Source organism: Sciurus vulgaris (assembly GCF_902686455.1).
Source record: "Sciurus vulgaris genome assembly, chromosome: 11".
Classification (NCBI taxonomy): Eukaryota; Metazoa; Chordata; class Mammalia; order Rodentia; family Sciuridae; genus Sciurus; species Sciurus vulgaris.
This window is the reverse complement of record NC_136472.1, coordinates 65,565,036-65,588,067: the sequence shown is the minus strand read 5'-3', so window position 1 is coordinate 65,588,067 and position 23,032 is coordinate 65,565,036. Positions and strand designations below refer to the sequence as shown.

General features: G+C 39.3%; 1 protein-coding gene across 1 annotated transcript in view; it reads left to right on the top strand.

Annotated features, from left to right (window-relative positions):
• Positions 1-491: 491 nt before the first annotated feature.
• The window catches only part of LOC306638531 (olfactory receptor 2D3-like), a gene marked incomplete at both ends in the record, with an annotated part of 48,522 nt that continues 25,981 nt past the window's right edge, over positions 492-23,032 (top strand). Inside the window, one exon of the mRNA XM_079101757.1 lies at positions 492-570. Coding sequence (XP_078957883.1) covers positions 492-570 — 79 coding nt within the window. The remainder of the gene's footprint in view (positions 571-23,032) is intronic.

Below are 23,032 nucleotides of genomic sequence, written 5' to 3'. Positions count from 1 at the left end.
CAGGATGAAGGGTGAAAGAGGGTCCCAGAAAACCCTCTTTTCTGAGTGTGGATACTGGCAATCCTAACTACTGTTTCACAGTCCTCACGGATTTACAGACCACTAAATAAGTAACTTGAAATCTGCACAGTGGCCTTACTTTGGAAAGGTATCTCACATTTCTCAGTGACCCCCCAGGGAGCCTAGTCAGAAACCACATTGAGAAGGGAGCTATTTTCTGAATTTGGGCTGTTTGGGGGATGTGAACCCCTGCATATTCCCACCTCTGGGACCCTGCAGACATTCCACTGCATTAGTTTGGTGGGGTGTAGCTCCTCAGTGGAACCAGCAGAGTTCCTCTGACTCAATCCCACTGGATTCCCTGCACTGAGGGGTCAGGTGTTGTGACATGGGGGTGGGGAACACTATTTTTCTCAAGAACTAGATTATGGAGTTTGTCCTCTGAGACCAATGGTATGTCTGGAACATGCAGACCTGTGCCTGTGTCGGGAATGAAGACAGGTGTCCATGTTCCTGCTGCCTCGCTCTCCTATGCTTTGCTGCGGCGCCTGTTGTTGGTGAGGCACGGAAGTAACAGCACACTTTCTACTGCTGAGAGGACTTGAGCAACTCTGTGGCTACAACTGTTGCCCCACCCACAGTTGTGCATGGCTGGTGTTGGGGAGGCTATGTGCAACTTTGCCTGACTGTAGCCAAGGTTTTGCTCCCAGTGGATACTACCACTGTGGCAGCAGAAAGGAACACTACAGTTCCTGGTGCCACACCAACCACAAGGTTTCCGCTGCTAGCAGCCGTGCACCTTCCCTGACCACACACTTCCATCAGGAGTGGGTGTGAGCACCAGACAGGAGGTGATGCAGTTATTGCTGCTGCCTCTCCCATACAGCATCTGGGCCTGCACCACTGATTTCTTACAGGACAGTTCTTCAGATCCCACACCACTGTTGGGTGCTGCCAGTCTCAGAGGGAGGTCTTTCCAGTACCAAAGTTAGTATCAACAGTGACTAAAGAATTATCTACCACTAGATAGTGGACACTACTCTCATTGTAGGAATAGCCACACAGTGAGAACCCTACATCTCCTGCTGTCTGCACCACACTTTCCTGAACTTTTGGAATGGCCTACAGAGACAATGGGACTTTTCTCTTCTGACATGGTACATACTTTATTCAAACTCACTAATCAGAGCCAAAGAAACTACAGGGACAACATTATGCTGCCCAGATAGAATCAAAGCAACACTGCATAACGAACTGACACTCTAAGACACATACATCTTAGGAGAAAGTCACTTAATAAGAAGGACATCCCCAAAAAGTGACAGAGATAGAGGATCCATGACAGGCACTAATCTCATAAAGGAACACAAGAAATTTGAGAAATTGAGATGATAATATGACTCCAAAAGAACATAATAACTTTAACAACAGATTTCAAAGAAATTGAAACAAATAAAATGTCTGATAAAGAATTAAATAGAATGATTACTAAAAATCTCAATGAGATCTAAGAGAATGTAGATGAGCAGTTCAATGAAACAGGAAGACATTGCAGTATGTAAGCCAGACATTCAGAAGAGACAGAGAATTTGATAAAGAACTGAACAGAAATCTTGGAAATGAAGGACTCTAAAAGTCAAATAAATAAATGGTACTAGAAAAACTGGATATCCATATGTAGAAGAATGAACTCAGATCCCCATCTTTCACTCTGCACAAAGTCAAATTAAAATGGATCAAAGATTTAGAAATCAGACTAGAAACCTTGTAACTGCTAAAAGAAAACATAGCCAACACTCAGTCATATAGGTGCAAGCACTGACTTCCTCAACAAGACCCCTAAAGTTCAAGAAATAAAGCTAAGAATTAGTAAGTGGGATGTCATCAAATTAAAAAGCGTCTGCACAGCAAAATAATTATTAAAAGAGAGAGCATGTGTAACAGGAGAAAATCTTTGTGAGCTACTCCTTTAACAGGGAATTAATATCTAGAATATATAAAGAACTCAAAAAAAACTCAATGCCATCAGCAAATAACCTAATGAATAAATGAGCAAAAGAACTGAACAGAAATTTCTTGAAAGAAGAAACACAAATGGTCAAAAATCTATATGAAAAAAAAGTTCTACATCTCTAGCAATCAGAGAAATGCCAATCAAAACTTCACTAAGATATCATCTCACTCCAATCAGAACTGTAATCATCAAGTATACAAATAATAAATGTTGAAGAGGATGTGGAGAAAAAGGAATAATTTTGGACTGCTTTAGGGATCATAAATTAGGACATCCACTATGGAAATCACTATGGAGATTCCTCAAAAGCCTAGGCATGGAACCACGATATGACCCAGCTGTAAGAGTCCTTGGTGATTATTATAAAAAATTGAAGTCAGCACGCCCTACTGATACTTGCATAGCCGTGTTTATAGTAGCACAATTCGCAATAGCCAAACTACAGAATAAGCCTAGATGCCCATCAATGGATGAATAAAGAAAGAAAATGTGACATATATATCACATTTATATGTATATAAAATGGAGTTTTATTTAGCCATAAAGATTAAATTATGTCATTTGCAGAAAAATGAATAGAACTTGAGAACATTATGTTAAGCCAAACTCAGAAGGTCAAGAGTCGTATGCTCTCTCTTACATGTGGAAGCTAGAAAGAAAAAAAAAAAAAAAAGAAAGGGGTGGAGGGTGAGACTCTCATGACAATCCAAGGGAGACCTGTAGAGGAAAAAAACCAGGGAGGGGAGGGAGGGAGGGAGCGGGGAAGAGATGGAGAGTGATATCAGCCAAGTTATACTGTTAGATTGTGTGCATAGGGGAATGTGTAATAACAAATGCTATCATTATGTACAAACATAATGCACTAATACACAATGTGGAGAGAAATGTAATCTTTTAGGTGTCTGGATACTGGGCACCTTCGTCAATTACAAATAAGAACATAATCAGTTAAATGGGCCAGAGGCTGACCCAGGCATGATCTAATCTATGGTTTAAATGAATTCTATTAAGAGCCCATATTCAGGTTCCTCAGAGCAGAGACAAATGCTATGTGGCCAGGCAGGAAATAAAACCCCTCCCGTGTCCTGGAGAGAGGACTGAATGTGAAAGTAACAAGTAGTGGTCCTTGGTTTCCTGTTTTGTCATCCTTGTTGTTTTTGAATCCGTCTCTCACTTCTGTTTGCCTCTTCTCAGTTTGCTGTGTCTTGCAGTTGTCCAGGTCATATTCTGCTCATTCAGTTCATGCCTCCTTTTTCTTACTTTATTCAATGCATATGACAGCTAAATTTACCAGCTCTCCTTCTCTGTGTTAGACCTTTCTCAATTTTTCGTGTACTCATGTCATGTAAGTGTAAGAAGAAACGTAACCTGCTTAGAAAAAAATGCACATCTGAAGGTACTTTTGGTGCAGTGAGGTTACTATGAACACACATCCGCTCAATTCAGTGGCTTGTACCAGAGTAAGTTTGTTCAAGTTATTCTTGATATTTATGCTTAGGGGCAAATGACTTTTTACCTCCCATGTCCTTGAAAACTCAAATTTTCACTAGGGTTTTGCTTGTTTGTTAGTTTTGCGATAGTTCCACTGGAGCAGCAGTAAGGCTGGTGCAGGAGGAGGACAGATCGACAGGCCCAGTTAGAGACAACCACAGGTTAGAAAGCACAGAACCAGGAAAGTGGGTAAATGGGAAAATAATATGATATTGAGTGTCAAAAAAGTGAAATACCCCTTGTGGTAATTATTTTAAAGCCAGGAACTTCACAGGGTTCAAGAAATACTACCTAAATTGTTCTAAGTGTAGGTTTATAATGTTCCAGATGACTTGGATTCTACATTTTTTTCCTATATTTTTATTGGTTCATTATAGTTGTACATAATGTTGAGATTCATTGTTTCACATTTGTAATGCACACAAATAGCTATATAACTTGGCCAATATCATTCCCCAGTATTTCCCTTTTTCCTCCCTTACTTTGCTCTGCTATGCATTGCTTCTATTTTTCTCCATTTCTCTATTGCCTTTCTTTTAATTTCTTACTTTTATTGAAGATTGAAATTCTTAGGAATCTGAATTTTAAAATTATATACTCTTAAATCCACCAAACATTCAAAGCAAAGACCAATTTCATCCTAACCAACACCTGACAAAGGAAAACAAAATATTCTTCTTAGTTTAACAATTGATTTTTATTGTGAAACACAGGAACAAAAGATTCAAAACAGCCAGCACTCACCTGCTTCTCTGTAAGTTGGAAAGGGAACAAAAAGAAAGCAGCTTCTCATTCAGGTGGATGACTAAGAAGATTCTGAAGTTCAACAGTGGACAGAGACTTGGAGAAAAACAGGGACTATAGAGAATGGAGCAGAGTGAGAAAATGTGCCCTACTGGAAGCCCACATCAGCATGGGGGGATGAAGCATCAACTCTAAGGGAGGAAGGGAGAGACACAATGGATGGATCCAGAGCAGAAAGTGAAACAGTGCAGAAGGACATTCCAAGCACAGATGATCTGAAATCTGCAGAGCAGACTAGCCCTGGACAGGTTCTCTCAACTTTTCTTATATACTAAGGGTACTGTAATGAGAAGCTACCTTCAGACAGCTGAATCACAGTCTATGCTACTCCTCCTGGTGAACAAGGCAGTTTAGAGCTATTCCAATTGGCTGTGATCCCAATCCAATCTTGTTGGTTATCTGGAAGACAGCACAAAAATTAAGAGCAAGAGGTGAATAAACCCATACTATACTCTCTCCAAGGGTTGCATAAGACAAGGAAGGAAATGCCATTTCTCATGGGGAACAATCATCCACTCTTGTCTGCAGAGTTGAACACCCCAGCAGAGCCAATACTAGAATGCTTTGTATCTGTTGTTTGATATATATATATACATATACAAATATAATGTATACACATAAATATACGTGTTTACACACACACACACAAATTTTTCTTTTCCTTACTCCTTGACAGATTCAAAATGTCTTCTTTTTTTTTAATGTCATTCCTTTTCTACCTTTACCTGCTTTCTTTCAGTTCTCTGTCAATATCTTCTAATTTTATTTTGCTTTAATTCTTTTGTTTTTCTCTTATAATTAATTTATTTTAATCATTTCTTAACAACTTAATTCATTCCTATACTTTTTTTGCCCCTGACATCCTATTGGTGGTAATGTACCAGCTGTGGTTTTTCACTTTATTTCTGTATGTGATTGACTCTAATTTGTCATTGTTTGAGCTGTTTGTTGTTGTTATTGTTGTTGTTGTTGTTTGTTTGGTTGGTTTTTCTATGTCATGTGGGAATAAACCCTGACACTTCTAGGACACTGGGTACATACTCTACCACTGAGTTACACTCCAAGCTAAGCTAAGGGAAATTGTGCCTTACTCCACCCATGACCCAGTCCCACTCAAACCCTAGTGGACACTTAATAATCAGAAAAGGAAAAAGCCCCTGGGCAATGACCCTGTCCCAAAGAGTTATGACTGGATGAGGTGGTCCTGGCGACCTGTTCCTGGATATTCTCCCCCGTAGCTACAGCAGAGAAAAATAATATAATTATTGTGGATTCTCAAATACAAGGTACTTCGGCCCTAGTTTACTCCCATGCCCTGCAGATAGCATATTGTTGACAAATATGAAGGAATAACCACAAACATGACATCCCACATGCCCCACTATCTACAACACATCTTCCCAAACTACCAGATGGATCCCACTCTTGGAAGGCCCACAGAAGGACTGGGAACCTCAGTCTCTGACACAGTATGCTCTGTTTCAAAACCCACCCATCTTAGCCAGAGAAGTCACAGGGAAACTACACTATTAAGTTTATTTAGAATTAAATTCAAATGGGAGAAAATTTTGCCAGCTACTCCTCTGACAAAGTATTAATATCCAGATGATATAAATAACTCAAAAAATTCAATGCAAAAAAAAAAAAAGCCAAATTTATATATGGGCAAAAGAACTGAATGGAAATTTCTCCAAAGAAGAAAACAAATGGCTAAGAACTATATGAAAAAACTGTACAACATCTCTAGTAATTAGGGAAATGCAAATCAAAACTGCACTAAAATTTCATCTCACTTCAGTTAGAATGGTAATTATCAAGAACATAAATAATAGTAAATGCTGGTGAGGATGTGATGTGGGGGAAAAGGTACACTTTAACATTGTTGGTGGGATTCAAATTAATACAACCACTCTGGAAAGCAGTGTGGGATTTCTTAAAAAACTAGGAATGGAACCATCTTATGACCTAGCTCAGTATTTTTCCTCAAAATAAAATCAGTATATTATACAGTACAGCCACCTCAATGTCTATAGCAGCAAAACTCACAATAGCTAAATTTTACAATCAACACAGATGCCATCAACTCATGATTGGACTTTTTAAATGTGGTATATATACAAAATGGAGTTTTACTCAGCCATAAAGAAGAATGAAATAATGGTATTTGTTGTTAGATGGTTGGAAATGGAGAATATCTTGCTAAATGAAATAGGCCAGATTCAGAAATTCAAGGGCTGAATGTTTTCTCTCATATGTGGAAGCTAGAGCAAAAACAAGAAGGAGGCAGTTGGGAAAGGGGATCAGATATCATAAAGATTACAGGGAAGATCAACCAAGTAGAAGCAAGAGAATGAGAGTGAGGGAGGAAGGAAGGAAGGGAAAGGGGAAGAAATAAGGAATGAATTTAACAAAGTTGTGTTACATCCTTACATGAAGGTACAAAATGGAATTTCACCTCTATGCATACGTAGAAGAAAGGAAGTTTGAGAGGATGAAGAATAGGGGGATACATGAGGGGAATAAAAGGGGAGGGGAAGTGGGGATTGAAATCATATTTCACGCATGTCAGAATGAAACCAAATGCTTTTTATAATTATAATCTCTAATAAAAATACATTATTTGGCAATGCTATATGGATGGATGGGTGGATTTGTGATAAAATAAGTACAATAAAATGTTAAAGAGTCTGATAGGTTTCACGAAAAATTCTTTATAAAAAGAAAAAAAAGAAGTAAATATAAATCTTAGAAATGAAGAGCTCTATAAATAAATAAAAAATACACAAATACAGATAAAATCCTTCACAATAGACCAGAGCAAGCGGAATAAAGAACACCTGAACTCAAAGACAGGTCTTTCAAAATATTCCATTTAAAAAAAAAGAATAAAAAATAAGAAAGAATGAAGGAAACATTTGTGATCTTCAAGATGACTTTAAACAAACAACCAGCATCTTGGAGTAGTCAAAGGTGAGGAAATAAAGATTAAGGACACAACCTATTCAGTGGAAAAATATCAGAAAAAATCACCACTATAAGGTAAAACACGGACATCCATGGACAGCAGGCTTATAGAACTCCAAACAGACATTACCAGAAAATACCTTCACCGTGGCACATTATAGGCAAACTGTCAAAAATACAAGACAAAGAAAGAATTTTGTACTGGAGATTGAACCCAGGGGTGCTTAATCAGTGAGCCATATCCCCAACCCCCTTCTGTATTTTATTTTGAGACAGAGTCTTGCTAAGTTGCTGAGGGTGGGTTTGAACTTGCAATCCTCCTGCCTCAGGATCCTGAATCCTGTGAATACAGGCATGTGCCACCATGCCTAGCTACAAAGAAATAATTTTTAAATCTATAAGAAAAATAGTGCCAAGTTATATTTAAGACCATCCACCTTAGAATAAAGCAGAAACGCTATGGGCCTGGAGGGAATGGAATGATATATTCTAATACCTGAAAGAAAGTTAATGCCAACCAAATTTCTGTGTATCCTTTCAGAAAAAGGGTATCCTTTCAGAAATTAAGAAGAAATAAAGATCTTATAAGATAAGCAAACCCTGAGGAAACTCATGATCAAACCAATCTTACAAAATATGTTTAAGGGCAGTCCTGCATTCATGAGTGACAGAAAGGTAAGTACCATCATAAAAGCATGTGACCATGTAAATCTTGCTCAAAGAATATATTGACAATGGACAAATAGAAATGAATCAAACATTGATAAGTAAACCACCAAATGCAATGATGAACAAGAGAAAACAGAGCAATATTCTAAACAACTAGGAGAAAATCAACAAAATAACAGAAGTCAGTCCTGAGTTATCAATAATAAACTTGAATGCAAAAGGAGTAAATTGTCCAATTAAAAGATACCGACTGGTTGAATGGAATAAAAAAGAAATAAAAATGAAACCCATCAACACACTGCCTACCAGAAACTTCATAAATAAAAAGAGAATGAAAGCAAAAAGGCAGAGTATTGTATTTCAAGCAAAGGGAATCCTAAAGTGAGCAGAAATAGGTAAACTTATATCTGACAAAATAGACTTTAAGAAGAAAACTATAAAAGCAAACAAGGGAAGTCACTACATAATGATGTAGTCAATTCACAAGAAGGTATGACTTTTTCTAGCATGAACCCTATATTTGGCCACAAAACAAGTTTTAGCAAATTCAAAATAAATTGAAATCATATCCTGTATCTTTTCTGGTCACAGTGGAAGAAAACTGGAAATCAATAACCAAAGAAATTCTAGAAGCTATACAAATGCACAGAGGCTAACAGTGGATCATTCAGAAAGGCAGAAGGGAAATTTAAAAACTGCTTCTAACAAAGGGAAATGGAAACACAATATACCAAAATTCGTGGGAGTAAACAAAAACAATGTTCAAAGGGAAGTTTATAGCAGTGAATGCATACATATATATAGGTCTATGTAGAGAAATATAAACAAAGAAATATACTTAAAGAAAGAAAGATTTCCAGTAAACTATCTAACAACACATCTCAAGGACTTAGCATGAACAAGCCAAACTCACATTAGTGGAAGAAAAGAAACAACAAATCAGAGAAGAAATGTATGAAGTAGAGATTAAAAGCCAACACAGAAAATGAAGGAAACAAAGAGTTGATTATCTGAAACAATAAAATTGACAAATGTTTAGCAAGCCTAGCCAAAGGTAAAAGATGACCCAAGAAAATAAAATCAGAGATGGAAAAGGAGACATTGCGAGCAATACCACAGCATGACAAAGGACCATTAGGATCTATATGGAAAACTATATGCTAACAATTTGAAAACTGTAGAAGAACTTTTTGAACACATATGATCTACCAAAATTGAGCTGTGAGGACATATAAACCTGGACTATGCCAATAATGAATAATGAAATTGAGTCAGTAATAAAATATCTCCTAAAATTAAAATCCCAGAACAGATGGTTTTACTGCTGAATTTTGCCAAACTTAAAGAACAAACACAATTGCCTCTCAAAGTGTTCTGTAGCATTCAAAGGAAGGAAACTCTTCTAAATTCATTCTGTGATTCCAGTATTAGCCTGTAACTGAAACTGAAAAAGACAACAAAATAAGAAACCTATAAACCAATATACCTGACGTGCACAGGGGTAAAAAAAAATTAATGAAATACTATGAAATAGAATTCAACTGCATATCAAAAAGATCATTCACCAAAGTTAAGTTGGTTTCATCTCAGGTATGAATGTTTCAACATACGAAAACCAATAAACGCAATATCACATCAATAAAATGAATGATAAAAATCATACAATCAACTCAACAGATGCAGAAAATGCGTTTATTTGATAATGCATATGACATGCTCAGAGGAAGGGCTTCAAGGAAACTAGGCCAGGGCCTGCCCAATCAACATCCTTAAGTGCCCTGATATTTGGGGGATATTGCCACGGTCATCCAGTGCTACTGAGAACATAGCACTGAAATAGAGGAGTACCTAGAGTCTCCAGAAATGGGGTAACTGGATTATGTGGTAGTTCTATTTTTAGTTGTTGGGTATTTATATATTTATTTATTTATTTATTTATTTATTTATTTATTTATTTATTTATTTATACAGAGGATTGAGCCCAGAGGCATTTTATCACTGAGCTACATCCCCAGCTCGTTTTATTTTTTATTTTGAGACAGAGTCTCATTAAGTTGCTTATGGCCTCATCAGGCTGCTGAGGCTCTCCTCAAACTTGCTATCCTTCTGCCTCAGCCTCCCAAGTTGCTGTGATTACAGGCATCTGCCACTGCACCTAGATATTTTTAGTTTTTGAGGAACCTCCGTACTGTTCTCCATAATGACTTTACTAATTTACATTCCCACCAACAGTGTGAGAGTCCTTTTTCTCTACATCCTCTCTAGCATTTATTAGTGCTTGCTTGTTTGTTTTTTATATTAACCATGCTAATAGGAGTGAGATTGTAACTCGTATTTTTTCCTATATTCATCAAATTTATTGTTGATGTATAGAAAACCTACTCATATTTATATGTTTATTTTGTAACTCTCTGCTGAGTTTATCAGTTCTAACGATTTTTGGGTGCAGTCTTTCAGTTTCTCTAACACATTATCTAAAAATAAGGACAATTTGATTTCTTCCCTTCCTGTTTGTATGCTTTGTTTCTTTCTCTTTCCTAATTGATCTGGCTAAAACTTCTAGTACTAAAGTGAATAAGAGCAAGAAGAGTGGACATTCTTGTTTCTGATGTAAGACCCCCAGAGCGAGACCCTAACTCTGTCCCAGGGATCCAGGCAACCCCAATCAACCGCAGGAGGCGTCACTTGATGCAAACTGCAAGAGGCTTTTATTCCAGCGCGCTGGGACCCAACTCGTGACTCATGCAGGAGCAGAGGAGTTGAGCCCCGCCCCCCGCAGAAAGTCTTACAAGCTTATAAAGGCAGAAACCATACATCGGGAGGGGTCGCACACAGAAGGGGAAAGGGGAACAAAGCCGCAGGGAAATTCCAAAGGGGGTCTGGGCTGGTTAATAACATGTTTCACAACAGGGCATAAATTTTAGTTAACAGTCTCCTCTGGTAATCTTATATCCTGTTTATCTTAACTGTCAGAGCACTGTTTCCTCTCTTTGTTCTCTGTTCAGGGCTGTTTCCTGGAACAGCTTTAAGGGCTTTGTTTCCATCACTGGGAGGGAGACCTTAGGGAGTTGAGATAAAACAGACAGCTTTTAAAAAATATGTCTATTCTTTCACTAACCTTAAAGGAAATTCTTTATGTTCTCCGATTCATTGTGAGGATGGCTGTGGGTTTGTCCTACATAGCCTTTTCCTCAAGGACAAGCACTGTATCCTATTCATTATATTATTTCTAGCACACCAATATCTTACATTTAACAGAAAAAAATATATGTATATTGATTGAATCCTTATAGGATTTTTTTTTTATTGTAAACAAATGGGATACATGTTGTTTCTCTGTTTGTACATGACGTAAAGGCATACCATTTGTGTAATCATAAATTTACATAGAGTAATGTTCTTTGATTCATTCTGTTATTTTTTCCCTTCCCCCCACCCCTCTCACCCCTCTTTACCCTCTATACAGTCCTTCCTTCCTCCATACTTGCCCCCCTCCCTAACCCTAACTCTAACCCTAACACTAACCCTTCCCTCCCCCCCATTATGTGTCATCCTCCACTTATTAGCGATATCATTCGTCCTTTGGCTTTTTGAGATTGGCTTATCTCACTTAGCATGATATTCTCCAATTTCATCCATTTGCCTGCAAATGCCATAATTTTATCATTCTTTATGGCTGAGTAAGATTCCATTGTATATATATGCCACAGTTTCTTTATCCACTCATCAATTGAAGGGCATCTAGGTTGGTTCCACAGTCTGGCTATTGTGAATTGAGCAGCTATGAACATTGATGTGGCTGTATCTCTGTAGTATGCAGATTTTAAGTCCTTTGGGTATAGGCCAAGGAGTAGGATAGCTGGGTCAAATGGAGGGTCCATTCCAAGTTTTCTAAGGAATCTCCACACTGCTTTCCAGAGTGGCTACACTAATTTGCAGCCCCACCAGCAATGTATGAGTGTACCTTTCTCCCCACATCCTCGCCAACACCTGTTGTTGCTCGTATTCTTGATAATCACCATTCTAATTGGGGTGAGGTGGAATCTTAGGGTGGTTTTGATTTGCATTTCTCTTATTACTAGAGATGTTGAACATTTTTCCATATGTTTATTGATTGCTTGTAGATCTTCTTCTGTGAAGTGTCTATTCATTTCCTTAGCCCATTTGTTGACTGGATTATTTGAATTCTTGGAGTAGAGTTTTTTGAGTTCTTTATAGATTCTGGAGATTAGTGCTCTATCTGAAGTATGATTGGCAAAGATATTCTCCCACTCTGTAGGCTCTTTCTTCGCATTGCTGATAGTTTCCTTTGCTGAGAGAAAGCTTTTTAGTTTGAATCTATCCCAGTGGTTGATTCTAGCTTTTATTTCTTGTGCTATGGGAGTCCTGTTAAGGAAGTCTGGTCCTAGACCAACAAGGTGAAGATTTGGACCTACATTTTCTTCTATAATCTGCAGGGTCTCTGGTCTGATTCCGAGGTCCTTAATCCATTTTGAGTTTAGTTATTGCATGGTGAGAGATATGGGTTTAGTTTCATTCTGTTGCATATGGATTTCCAATTCTCCCAGCACCATTTGTTGAAGAGGCTATCTTTTCTCCATTGCATATTTTTGGCCCCTTTGTCTAGCATGAGAAAATTGTATTTATTTGGGTTTGTGTCCGTGTCCTCTATTCTGTACCATTGATCTACCTTTCTATTTTGGTACCAATACCATGCTGTTTTTGTTACTATTGCTTTGTAGTAGAGTTGAAGATCTGGTATTGCAATACCACCTGTTTCACTCTTCCTGCTAAGGATTGCTTTAGCTATTCTGGGTTTCTTATTCTTCCAGATGAATTTCATAATTGCTTGCTCTATTTCTGTAAGGTACGTCATTGGGATTTTAATTGGAATTGCATTGAATTTGTATAGCACTTTAGGTAGTATGGCCATTTTGACAATATTAATTCTTCCTATCCAAGAACATGGAAGATCTTTCCATCTTCTAAGGTCTTCTTTAATTTCTTTCTTTAGTGTTGTATAGTTCTCATTGTAGAGGTCTTTCACCTCTTTTGTGAGATTCATTCCCAAGTATTTTATTTTTTTCGAGGCTATTGTGAATGGGGTAGTTTTCCTAATTTCTCTTTCTGAAGATTCATCACTTATGTATAAAAATGCGTTGGATTTATGGGCATTGATCTTGTAACCTGCTACTTTACTGAAATCACTTATGAGTTCTAAGAGTTTTCTGGTGGAATTTCGAGGTTCCTCTAAATATATAATCATGTCATCAGCGAACAGGGATAGTTTGAGTTCTTCTTTTCCAATTCGTATCCCTTTAATTTCTTTGGTTTGTCTAATTGCTCTGGCCAGAGTCTCAAGAACGATGTTGAACAGAAGTGGTAAAAGAGGGCATCCCTGCCTTGTTCCAGTTTTTAGGGGGAATGCTTTCAGTTTTTCACCATTTAGAATGATATTAGCCATGGGCTTAGCATAAATGGCCTTTACAATGTTAAGGAATGTTCCCACTATCCCTATTTTTTCTAGTGTTTTGAGCATGAAAGGGTGCTGTATTTTATCAAATGCTTTTTCTGCATCTATTGAAATAATCATGTGATTCTTGACTTTAAGTCTATTGATATGGTGAATTACATTTATTGATTTCCTGATGTTGAACCAACCTTGCATCCCTGGGATGAAACCCACTTGATCATGGTGCACTATCTTTTTAATATGTTTTTGTATGCGATTTGCTAAAATTTGGTTGAGAATTTTTGCGTCGATGTTCATTAAGCATATTGGTCTGAAATTTTCTTTCCTTGATGAGTCTCTGTCTGGTTTAGGTATCAGTGTGATATTGGCTTCATAGAATGAGTTTGGTAGGGTTCCCTCCTCTTCTATTTTATGGAATACTTTGAGAAGTATTGGAATGAGCTCTTCTGTAAAGGTTTTGTAGAACTCGGCTGAGAACCCATCTGGTCCCGGACTTTTCTTTGTTGGTAGGCTTTTGATGACTTCTTCTATTTCAGTACTTGAAATTGGTCTATTTAAATTGTTTATGTCCTCCTCGTTCAGTTTAGGCAATTCATATGTCTCTAGAAACCTGTTGATGTCTTCGAAATTTTCTATTTTGTTAGAGTATAGATTTTCAAAATAGCTTCTAATTATGTTTTGTATTTCAATCCTGTCTGTTGTGATATTTCCTTGTTCATTCCGAATTTTAGTGATTTGGGTTTTCTCTCGTCTTCTCTTTGTTAGTGTGGCTAAAGGTTTATCAATTTTGCTTATTTTTTCGAAGAACCAACTATTTATTTTGTCAATTTTTTGTATTGTTTCTTTTGTTTCAATTTCATTGATTTCAGCTCTGAGTTTAACTATTTCCTGTCTTCTACTACTTTTGGTGCTGTTCTGTTCTTCTTTTTCTAGGGCTTTGAGCTGTAGTGTTAGGTTGTTTATTTGTTGAGTTTTACTTCTTTTATTAAATGCGCTCCATGAAATAAATTTCCCTCTAAGTACTGCTTTCATAGTGTCCCAGAGATTTTGATATGATGTTTCTTTGTTCTCATTTACCTCTAAGAACTTTTTAATTTCCTTCCTAATATCTTCTGTTATCCATTCATCATATAATAGCATATTGTTTAATCTCCAGAAGTTGGAATAGTTTCTGTGTTTTACTATTTCATTTATTTCTATCTTCAATCCATTATGATCTGATAGAATACATGCTAGTGTCTCTATCTTCTTGTATTTGCTAACATTAGCTTTGTGGCATAATATATGGTCTATTTTAGAGAAGGATTCATGTGCTGCTGAGAAGAAAGTGTATTCGTTCTTGGTTGGATGGTATATTCTATAAATGTCCGTTAAGTCTAAATTATTGATTGTGTTATTGAGATCTATGGTTTCTTTGTTCAATTTTTGTCTGGAAGATCTGTCCAGTGGTGAGAGAGGCGTGTTAAAATCACCTAGTATTATTGTGTTGTGGTCTATTTGGTTTCTGAAATTGAGAAGGGTTTGTTTGACATACATAGATGAGCCACTGTTTGGGGCATAGATGTTTATGATTGTTATATCTTGCTGATTTATGCTTCCCTTAAGCAGTATGAAATGACCTTCTTTATCCCTTCTGACTAACTTTGGCTTGAAGTCCAAATTATCGGAAATGAGGATGGATACTCCAGCTTTTTTGCTGAGTCCATGTGCATGGTATGTTTTTCCCCATCCTTTCACCTTTAGTCTATGGGTATCTTTTTCTATGAGGTGAGTCTCTTGTAGGCAACATATTGTTGGATCTTTCTTTTTAATCCAGTCTGCCAGTCTATGTCTTTTGATTGATGAATTCAGGCCATTAACATTCAGGGTTATTATAGAGAAATGATTTGGTTTCCCGGTCATTTGGTTCATTTTTAAAATTTTGTTTATTTATTTGTTTGACACAACTTGTTTCCTCCTTTATTTGACAATTCCTTTAGGATAATTCCTCCCTTTGCTGATTTTCTTCTTTGTTTTTCATCTCTTCCTCATGGAATATTTTGTTGAGAATGTTCTGTAATGCTGGCTTTCTTTTTGTAAATTCTTTTAGCTTTTGTTTATCATGGAAGGATTTTATTTCATCGTCAAATTTGAAGGTAAGTTTTGCTGGGTATAAGATTCTTGGTTGGCATCCATTTTCTTTCAGGGCTTGAAAAATGTTGTTCCAGGCCCTTCTAGCTTTTAGGGTCTGGGATTGAAAAATCTGCTGATATGCGTATTGGTTTCCCCCTGAATGTAATTTGGTTCTTTTCCCTCACAGCCTTTAAAATTCTGTCTTTATTTTGTATGTTCGGTATTTTCATTATAATGTGCCTTGGTGTGGGTCTGTTGTAATTTTGTGTATTTGGAGTCCTATAAGCCTCTTGAACTTGATTTTCCATTTCATTCTTCAGATTTGGGAAATTTTCTGATATTATTTCATTGAATAAATTGTTCATTCCTTTGGCTTGTTTCTCTAGGCCTTCCTCAATCCCAATAATTCTTAAATTTGGCCTTTTCATGATATCCCATAGTTCTTGTAGATTCTGTTCATGATTTCTTACCATCTTCTCTGTTTGTTCAACTTTGTTTTCAAGGTTAAATATTTTGTCTTCAATGTCTGAGGTTCTGTCTTCCAGGTGTTCTATCCTATTGGATATGCTTTCTATGGAGTTCTTAATTTGGTTTATTGTTTCCTTCATGTCAAGGATTTCTGTTTGGTTTTTTTTCAATATCTCTAACTCTTTATTGAAATGATCTTTTGCTTCCTGTATTTGCTCTTTTAACTGTCGATTGGTGCGATCATTCAATGCTTGCATTTGCTCTTTCATCTCATCGTTTGCTTCTCTGATCATTTTAATTATGTACATTCTGAACTCCTTTTCTGTCATTTCTTCTGCCATGCTATCATTGGGTTTTATTGATGTAACATCTAGATTTGTTTGCAGCATTTTCTTTCCTTGTTTTCTCATATTGTTCAGGTATCAGTGGACCGCTGAGATATTGCAGATTTCCTCTATTGACTTACAATGTCCCTGAAGATTTCTCTATATATCCCCCCGTAGCCTTCAGTAGGCTGAAGTCATGGAGGAAGTTGATAATGCGGTGCTCCACAAGGAAGCTGCCTCTCTAGGAGTGGTGGCCTTCAGGTGGGGTATATTCCCTGCTAGTGGGCAGAGGTGCCTCCACTTGTTAACCAATGGTCATCCAAAGGGGACCTAGGCTGCGGGCTGAGACAAGGCCTGTTTGGGCCTGAGTCTCTGGTTTTACCGTCCTTGTGGGGAAACCTCACCCAGCAGGGAAGACTCACCCGGTGGGGAGGTCTCGCTGGTCAGTTCCCTCCTAGAGGTTCCCCTCAATTTACAGCTACCGCCTGGGCTGGGCTGCCTTCCTCTGCTAAGTTCCCAGGGGCCCGGCCCTACCTCCTGGGCCTGGGAGCCTCACCCTTCGCAGATGAATCTCCTTAGGCTGCCCCTCCTCAGAGAATTTGCCCACAGGCCTGGAACCTTCGCTCCGCCCTTAGCCTGTCTCTGTGCGGCTCTTCCACCCAGAAGCCTAGATCCTGGGACCCTGCTCTGCACCTAATCACCTGGCTGTGTGGCCCCTCCTCTGAGCAGCCACCTGTGGCCCCGAACAATCGCTCTGAGTCCCAGAGACCCGCCACAGGCCTCTTCCTCCAGACAGCCACCCAGTATTCCGGTGCGGTCACTAGGAGTCCAAGAAACTCACTGCGTGCCTCCTCCTCCCACCAACCACCCGTAGACCGGGGCAATCAATCGCTCCGAGTCGAAGTGACCCTCCCCGTTCCACCTCCTTCTCCAGATAACCCCCCGGGTGTTCAGGAGCAGTCCCTCTGAGTGACTCTGAATCCACGTGACCCGCTGCACGGGTCCTCTGGGCAACCGCCCGGAGCTCTGGTGCGGCCACTCAAGACCAAGCGTCCCACCACGCTTCTCCTCCAGGCAGCCCCCCTGTGTTCAGGAGCTGTCACTTTAAGACCAAACAACTCACCACTCGCCTCCTCCTCTGAGCAGCCACCTGGAGCGCTAATGCAGTCACTACGAGTCCAAAGGACCCGCCGCGCTCCTCCTCCTCCTCCTCCTACTCCTCCGGGCAGGCCCCGGGGTTCAGAAGTGGTCAGAGTCCAAACAGCTCGCCACGCAGCCCCCTCTCTGGCAACCGCCTGTAGCTCTGGTGTAGTCACCCGAATCCAAGCGGCCGCGCTCCTCTTCCTCCTTCTCGTCCTCAGGGCAGGCCCCGGGGTTCAGAAGCGTCGTTCTGAGTCCAAACAGCTCGCCGCGCGGCTTCTCCTCTGGCAACCACCTGTAGCTCTGGTGCAGTTACTCCAAATCCAAGTGGCCACGCTCCTCCTCCTCCTCCTCAGGGCAGGCCCCGGTGTCCTGAGTCCACACAGCTCTCCTCGCCACTCTTCCCCTGGGCAGCCGCCGGAGCCCCAGTGGTTCCTCCGAGTCCCAGCGCTGTGCCGAGCGGCCTCCTTTACGGCGCTCCCAGTTGTCCGAGTTCACTGCTCCAGCGGGGGGAGGGGCGTCTCGCCGGCAGTTCTACTTCACAACGTTTCTTGCGTTCTGGGACCACCATCCCATCCGGGATGCCTCCCCAGGGGGTGAGAGTCACCCGGCTGCTTTGAGTTGGTCCCAAGTCTCTCAATATCTCCTCTTTTGAATCCTGAGTCCTGGAGCAACATGAAATGCAGCCACCCTCTAGGCCGCCATCTTGAAACCTCCCATATTCTTTCTTGAACCCACTTAGCTAGGTCTTCGTCCCCACTGCTCCACCAAGAAGGTCACGTCAAGGTCTCCCATAGGCTCCTCATCCAGATCTCATCTAGACCTACCTATAGCCCACCACCCAGTTGAATACTGTTTCCTCCTCCTCTTCCCTTGGTTTCTAGACCACTATTCTGAGCCAGGCATGGAGGCATGCACCTGTAATCTCAGCAATTTGAGAAGCTGAGGTAGGAGAATCGCAAGTTCAAGGCCAGCCTAGGCAATTTAGTAAGACCCTATCTCAAAAATAAAAAGTAAAGCCAGGCGCCATGGTGCACGCCTGTAATCCCAGCTGCTCAGGAGCCTGAGGCAGGAAGATGGCAAGTTCAAAGCCAGCCTCAGCAACTGGATGAGACCCTGAGCAACTTAGTGAGACCTGGTCTCAAAATGAAAAAGTAAAAAGGGTTGGGGATGTGGCTCAGTGTTAAGTACCTAGGTTCAATCCCTGGTACCCAAAATAAATAAATTAATTAATTAATTAATAAAAATTTTAAAAAGCTGGAAATGTAGCTCAATGGTAGAGCACCTGTGGGTTCAATCCCCAGCATCAAAAAAAAAAAAAAAAAAAAAAGTATACCTCAAAACAAAAAATACACTCTCCCTTGGCTTTCTGTCTGCTCTCCTTCAGAGTCTTCTTGGTTGAGTCCTCTTGTCTCCCTGACCTCTACACATTAGAGTGCCCCCAATTTCAATCAACCAACCTCTTCTCTCTTCTTATCCACACTCGCTCACATCTTAGGTCCCTTATAGGATTTTATTTAAAATATTTTGTCTATTTTGACTGAAACTCCAAGCAATAAGTATCATATTTGAGGGGCACAACCACAAAGAAGGTGAAAACAAAAAGCCTATTGGACCTGTGATAATTAATGAACCCATAACCCATTATTTATACCAAAGGTATAAAATGGTCAAAAGTTGGAAGTGAGAAGAGGATACTTTGAAGAAAGTTGTTGATAAGCTTTGCAAAGGAAGGACCAAAGAGAGAGCTTGATAATATATATGCTGAGGTTGGGGATGGAAATACACTCATAAAATAGACTGGAAAATCAACCATTCCTTGGTTACTTTCCCATTTCAGATAGCAAGCCTACTGCATTCATGAGCTGAGAAATGGGAAGAGAAGTATTGATCTAAAAAATACATAGATGATTTTTATAATTACATTGGGCCATGAATATTAACTGCAGAATGAAACTATTCTTGACTAAAGGATGGCAGTGTTGTATACATGTCAACATGTAATAGAGATCAACAGAGTGCATATTCTAATAATTCATGTCCATGCAAAGTGGATTTAAAAGGACAGCAGGTTTTTTTTTCTGATTATTCTCCACAGCAAGTCCCATTTACTATAATAAAATACAAGGAAATGTGACTAAAAGTTCCATAATATAATGAATGAGGAAAAGTCACCAAAATTCTATAATATAACCAAATCATCATCATCATCATCTTATACTGCTTCATTCTGAATTTGAGAGAATTCATTTCAACTTGTACTCCCTATTCTTACTTTTGTGAATGAGGCTTACCAGTGTCCACCAAACACCTTCAGTGGAGCCTTCCATTGGGAAACTTCCTGCCAAGGTTTCTCATTTTCCCAAGTCTAATGTGGCTCCTGTTGAGAAGGTCAGAGGACCTGGGCGTTGCAGTTCATAGAGGTCGGCTTCCAATAGCTTAGAGGCTGAGAGTAGATACGGAGGGACAGAATAAAACCTGAATAACTGAGATACCTTCTGGCCACAGGAGGGAGTGAGGGAGCAGAGCCTCATTGCTACATAGAGGGGGAACAAACCAGCTTGAATAGAAGAGAGTGTTACAGAGATCTCTGTGATCAACAAGAAATTTTGGTTCCCGAGGTGAAATGACACATCCAAGAAACGGAGAGATAAAAGTTTTGAGGGAGCATATAAAATGGCTCAAGGGAAGACACATGCGCATCATGGAAGGAATAGATCTTACCTGTTTTCTTCTTCTGAGATCTTGAGTTTAAAGTAGCTTCAGTGATCAGTTTATTTACTAACACAACAGAGAAACAAATTCTAAAGCATCTGTCTCTAATCCTTATTCGATCTCTGAACATGTTGGCTACACATCCTGATTTCCTAACAAAGAAGAGATCCTAGGCACTTAAGAAGACACAATTTCAGGATTATTCACTTAACTGTAAAATGAGACACTGTAAAGTATGAAAGCAATGGAGATCAGAGACCTACTCCAAACACCTAATATCCATTTACATATCAACATCTTTGAGTGTCCTGAAAAATGTTATGCTTTCTCCCAGGAGAATTTGAGGTAACCTAAAAGAGAACTTTTTATACAACCTCTCATTGATTATAAGTAGAGTAAAAAGGATAAAACAAAAATTACACGACAAAAAAAATATATACATCCAGGCACAGGGAAAATGATGCTTCAATTATTTACTGCTGCATAGAAAACCAACCCAAAATGACAACCATTTCTTTGGTTCATAAGTGCATAAGTTATATAAATATAATGCCATGATGTTTAGGGCTTCAGAGAAGATAACTTGAATAGCTGTCAAAATTCAAATTAGGGCATCCTTCTTTCCTTCCATGAGACTTCTCAACATGATTTGTGCGGCCACCTGCTTAGCATGATAACCTCTGGATGGTTGAATTTTTACATGGCATCTCAGGTTCAAGATAGAATTTTTCCAAAAAGTGCCAGGGGCAAGTTATAGACCGTTTATGACCTAGCCCCAGAAGTCCTACACTGTCACGTTTCACCAATTCTATTGTTAATGCCAGGCCAATTCTAATACAATGTGGGATTAGATCACACATAGCATGAATTTACTTCTGGGGGTCATGGATCATGGGACGGTGCATTCTAGAAACTAGTTTTAGAAACTGGGCAAAAATATATGAAATGATGACTCTGAATGGCACACAGACTTCATTAAATTATGAAAATAATGATGAGGAAGGCAAGACATAGAAAGGCTAGGTAACATGTCTACATCCAAATCTGGCTTCAGATACCAAGTTCTCAAGCACTGAATTTTCCAGCAGTCAGAGAAAATTGAGAAAAGCTTACCATTCTACAGTTTATTTGGTTTTTTGTTTGTTTGTTTTATTTTTGGTACCAGGGATTAAACCCTAAGGCATTTAACCACTGAGCAACATCCCCAGTCTATTTTATCTTTTATTTTGAGTCAGGGTCCCCTTAAATTGCTTAGGGCCTTATCAAATTGCTGGGATAGGCTTCAAACCTTAGATCCTCCTGCCTCAGCCTCTGGAGCCACTGGGATCCATTCTACAATCTTTTGTTCTTAGAATCTTTAAAACTGTTCAGGAGACACAATAATTGTAATATTAGGATCAGTTGGTGAACTGTGTAGTAAGTAACAACAATCTCATAGCTGACACCTGGGTGAATTTTAAGGCACGTTATTATATCAACTGTGAGTTAAAAGCAAGTGTGTTTTAAAGTACCAGGAAGAGTAAATAAAGTGGTCTGTTTTCAACAAACCTCCAAGAATCAATGTTTTTCTTTCAACCTGAATATTTGATAAATCCAAATGGTTACGATTTTGAGAATTTTGTCCCTGGGATGTAGTACCTTGATTGCTGCGCTGGCATGGACATCTTTGAAGAGACTAAGGTGCTATTTTTTTCAGATTGACTATCTCCCTCATCTGTGTTTGAACCTTCGTTAATTCTGGAAAGGCATAAAGGAACATCTCCTTTATTTCTGTGACTTCTCTCCCTGCTTCAAGCTTCTCTATGTCACACATGAAAGTAAGGGTTTTTATACATGAGCAAAGACAATGTAAGACATAGTTCCAAATGAAAGTGTTGTATGCCTGCAGACCTCCTTGCACCTCCCCAATCCCAATTCCATTTCTTTCACCCCTTTCCCAGAAACTATGGTATATGTATGCATGTGTGTGTGTGCTCTGTGTGTGTGTGTGTGTGTGTGTGTGTGTTTGTGTTTGAACAATCCCAATTCAGTTGATGTTTATGAAAACTGCAGCTATTCCTTGTCATTGGGGATTTCCATGGAAAGCTTGGGCATTATGTGAAAGGACACCACAAATTCCAAACAAAGTCCAAGCACCATGCCACACACTGGAATCTCACCTAAGAGATTTATTGTCAGTAGCACACGGGCCAACTGACAAGGCTGTCCCTCCGGGAAGGGCAGCAGCATGTCAGTACTCAGAGAACAGTTTTATAGCCTGCAATAGGAATTTTTATGCCTGCTTAGGGGTTGCATAATGGGCGGGGGTGGGGTTGACCTCTTCATAATTGTTGCTTGTTTTATGGGAAGCTAAGTGGCATTGACTTAGAATTGAAACTTAGGATCCCCTAGGTAAAATGGCTTCTGACCTAAAACGGTGGATCTCACAGCCAATATTAAGGCTGTGAGATATGCTCACTCTGATCATTAGGATTTAGAGCCTCCTGGCAACTTGAGAATTCAGAGGGGGTTTGCTCTTTCTCATTCTCAAACAGCCACGTACACTTTTCTTCATTGCATTCTTTACCTACCCACCAAAAGAAGTAGAAGTCAGGTGCTTTCCTTTCCCTCGGCCTGAGCTCAGTCTGATGGAGTGGACCCAGTTCCTAACAGCTTCAATGCACAACTTTTACTGCAAAATTCTACATCTTGAGAACTTACTGCATCAGGTTGTTCCTGCAAGGCTCAGTTCTGGAATCAGGAGTTCAGAGGTTCCAGAAAAACCAATATGAACAATTGGAATGTTGGTGTCCTTAAATGAGTCTGTGAGAATTTTTCTTTCTTGCTCACAATGTAGGCTGATTTCACAGAGAAAAA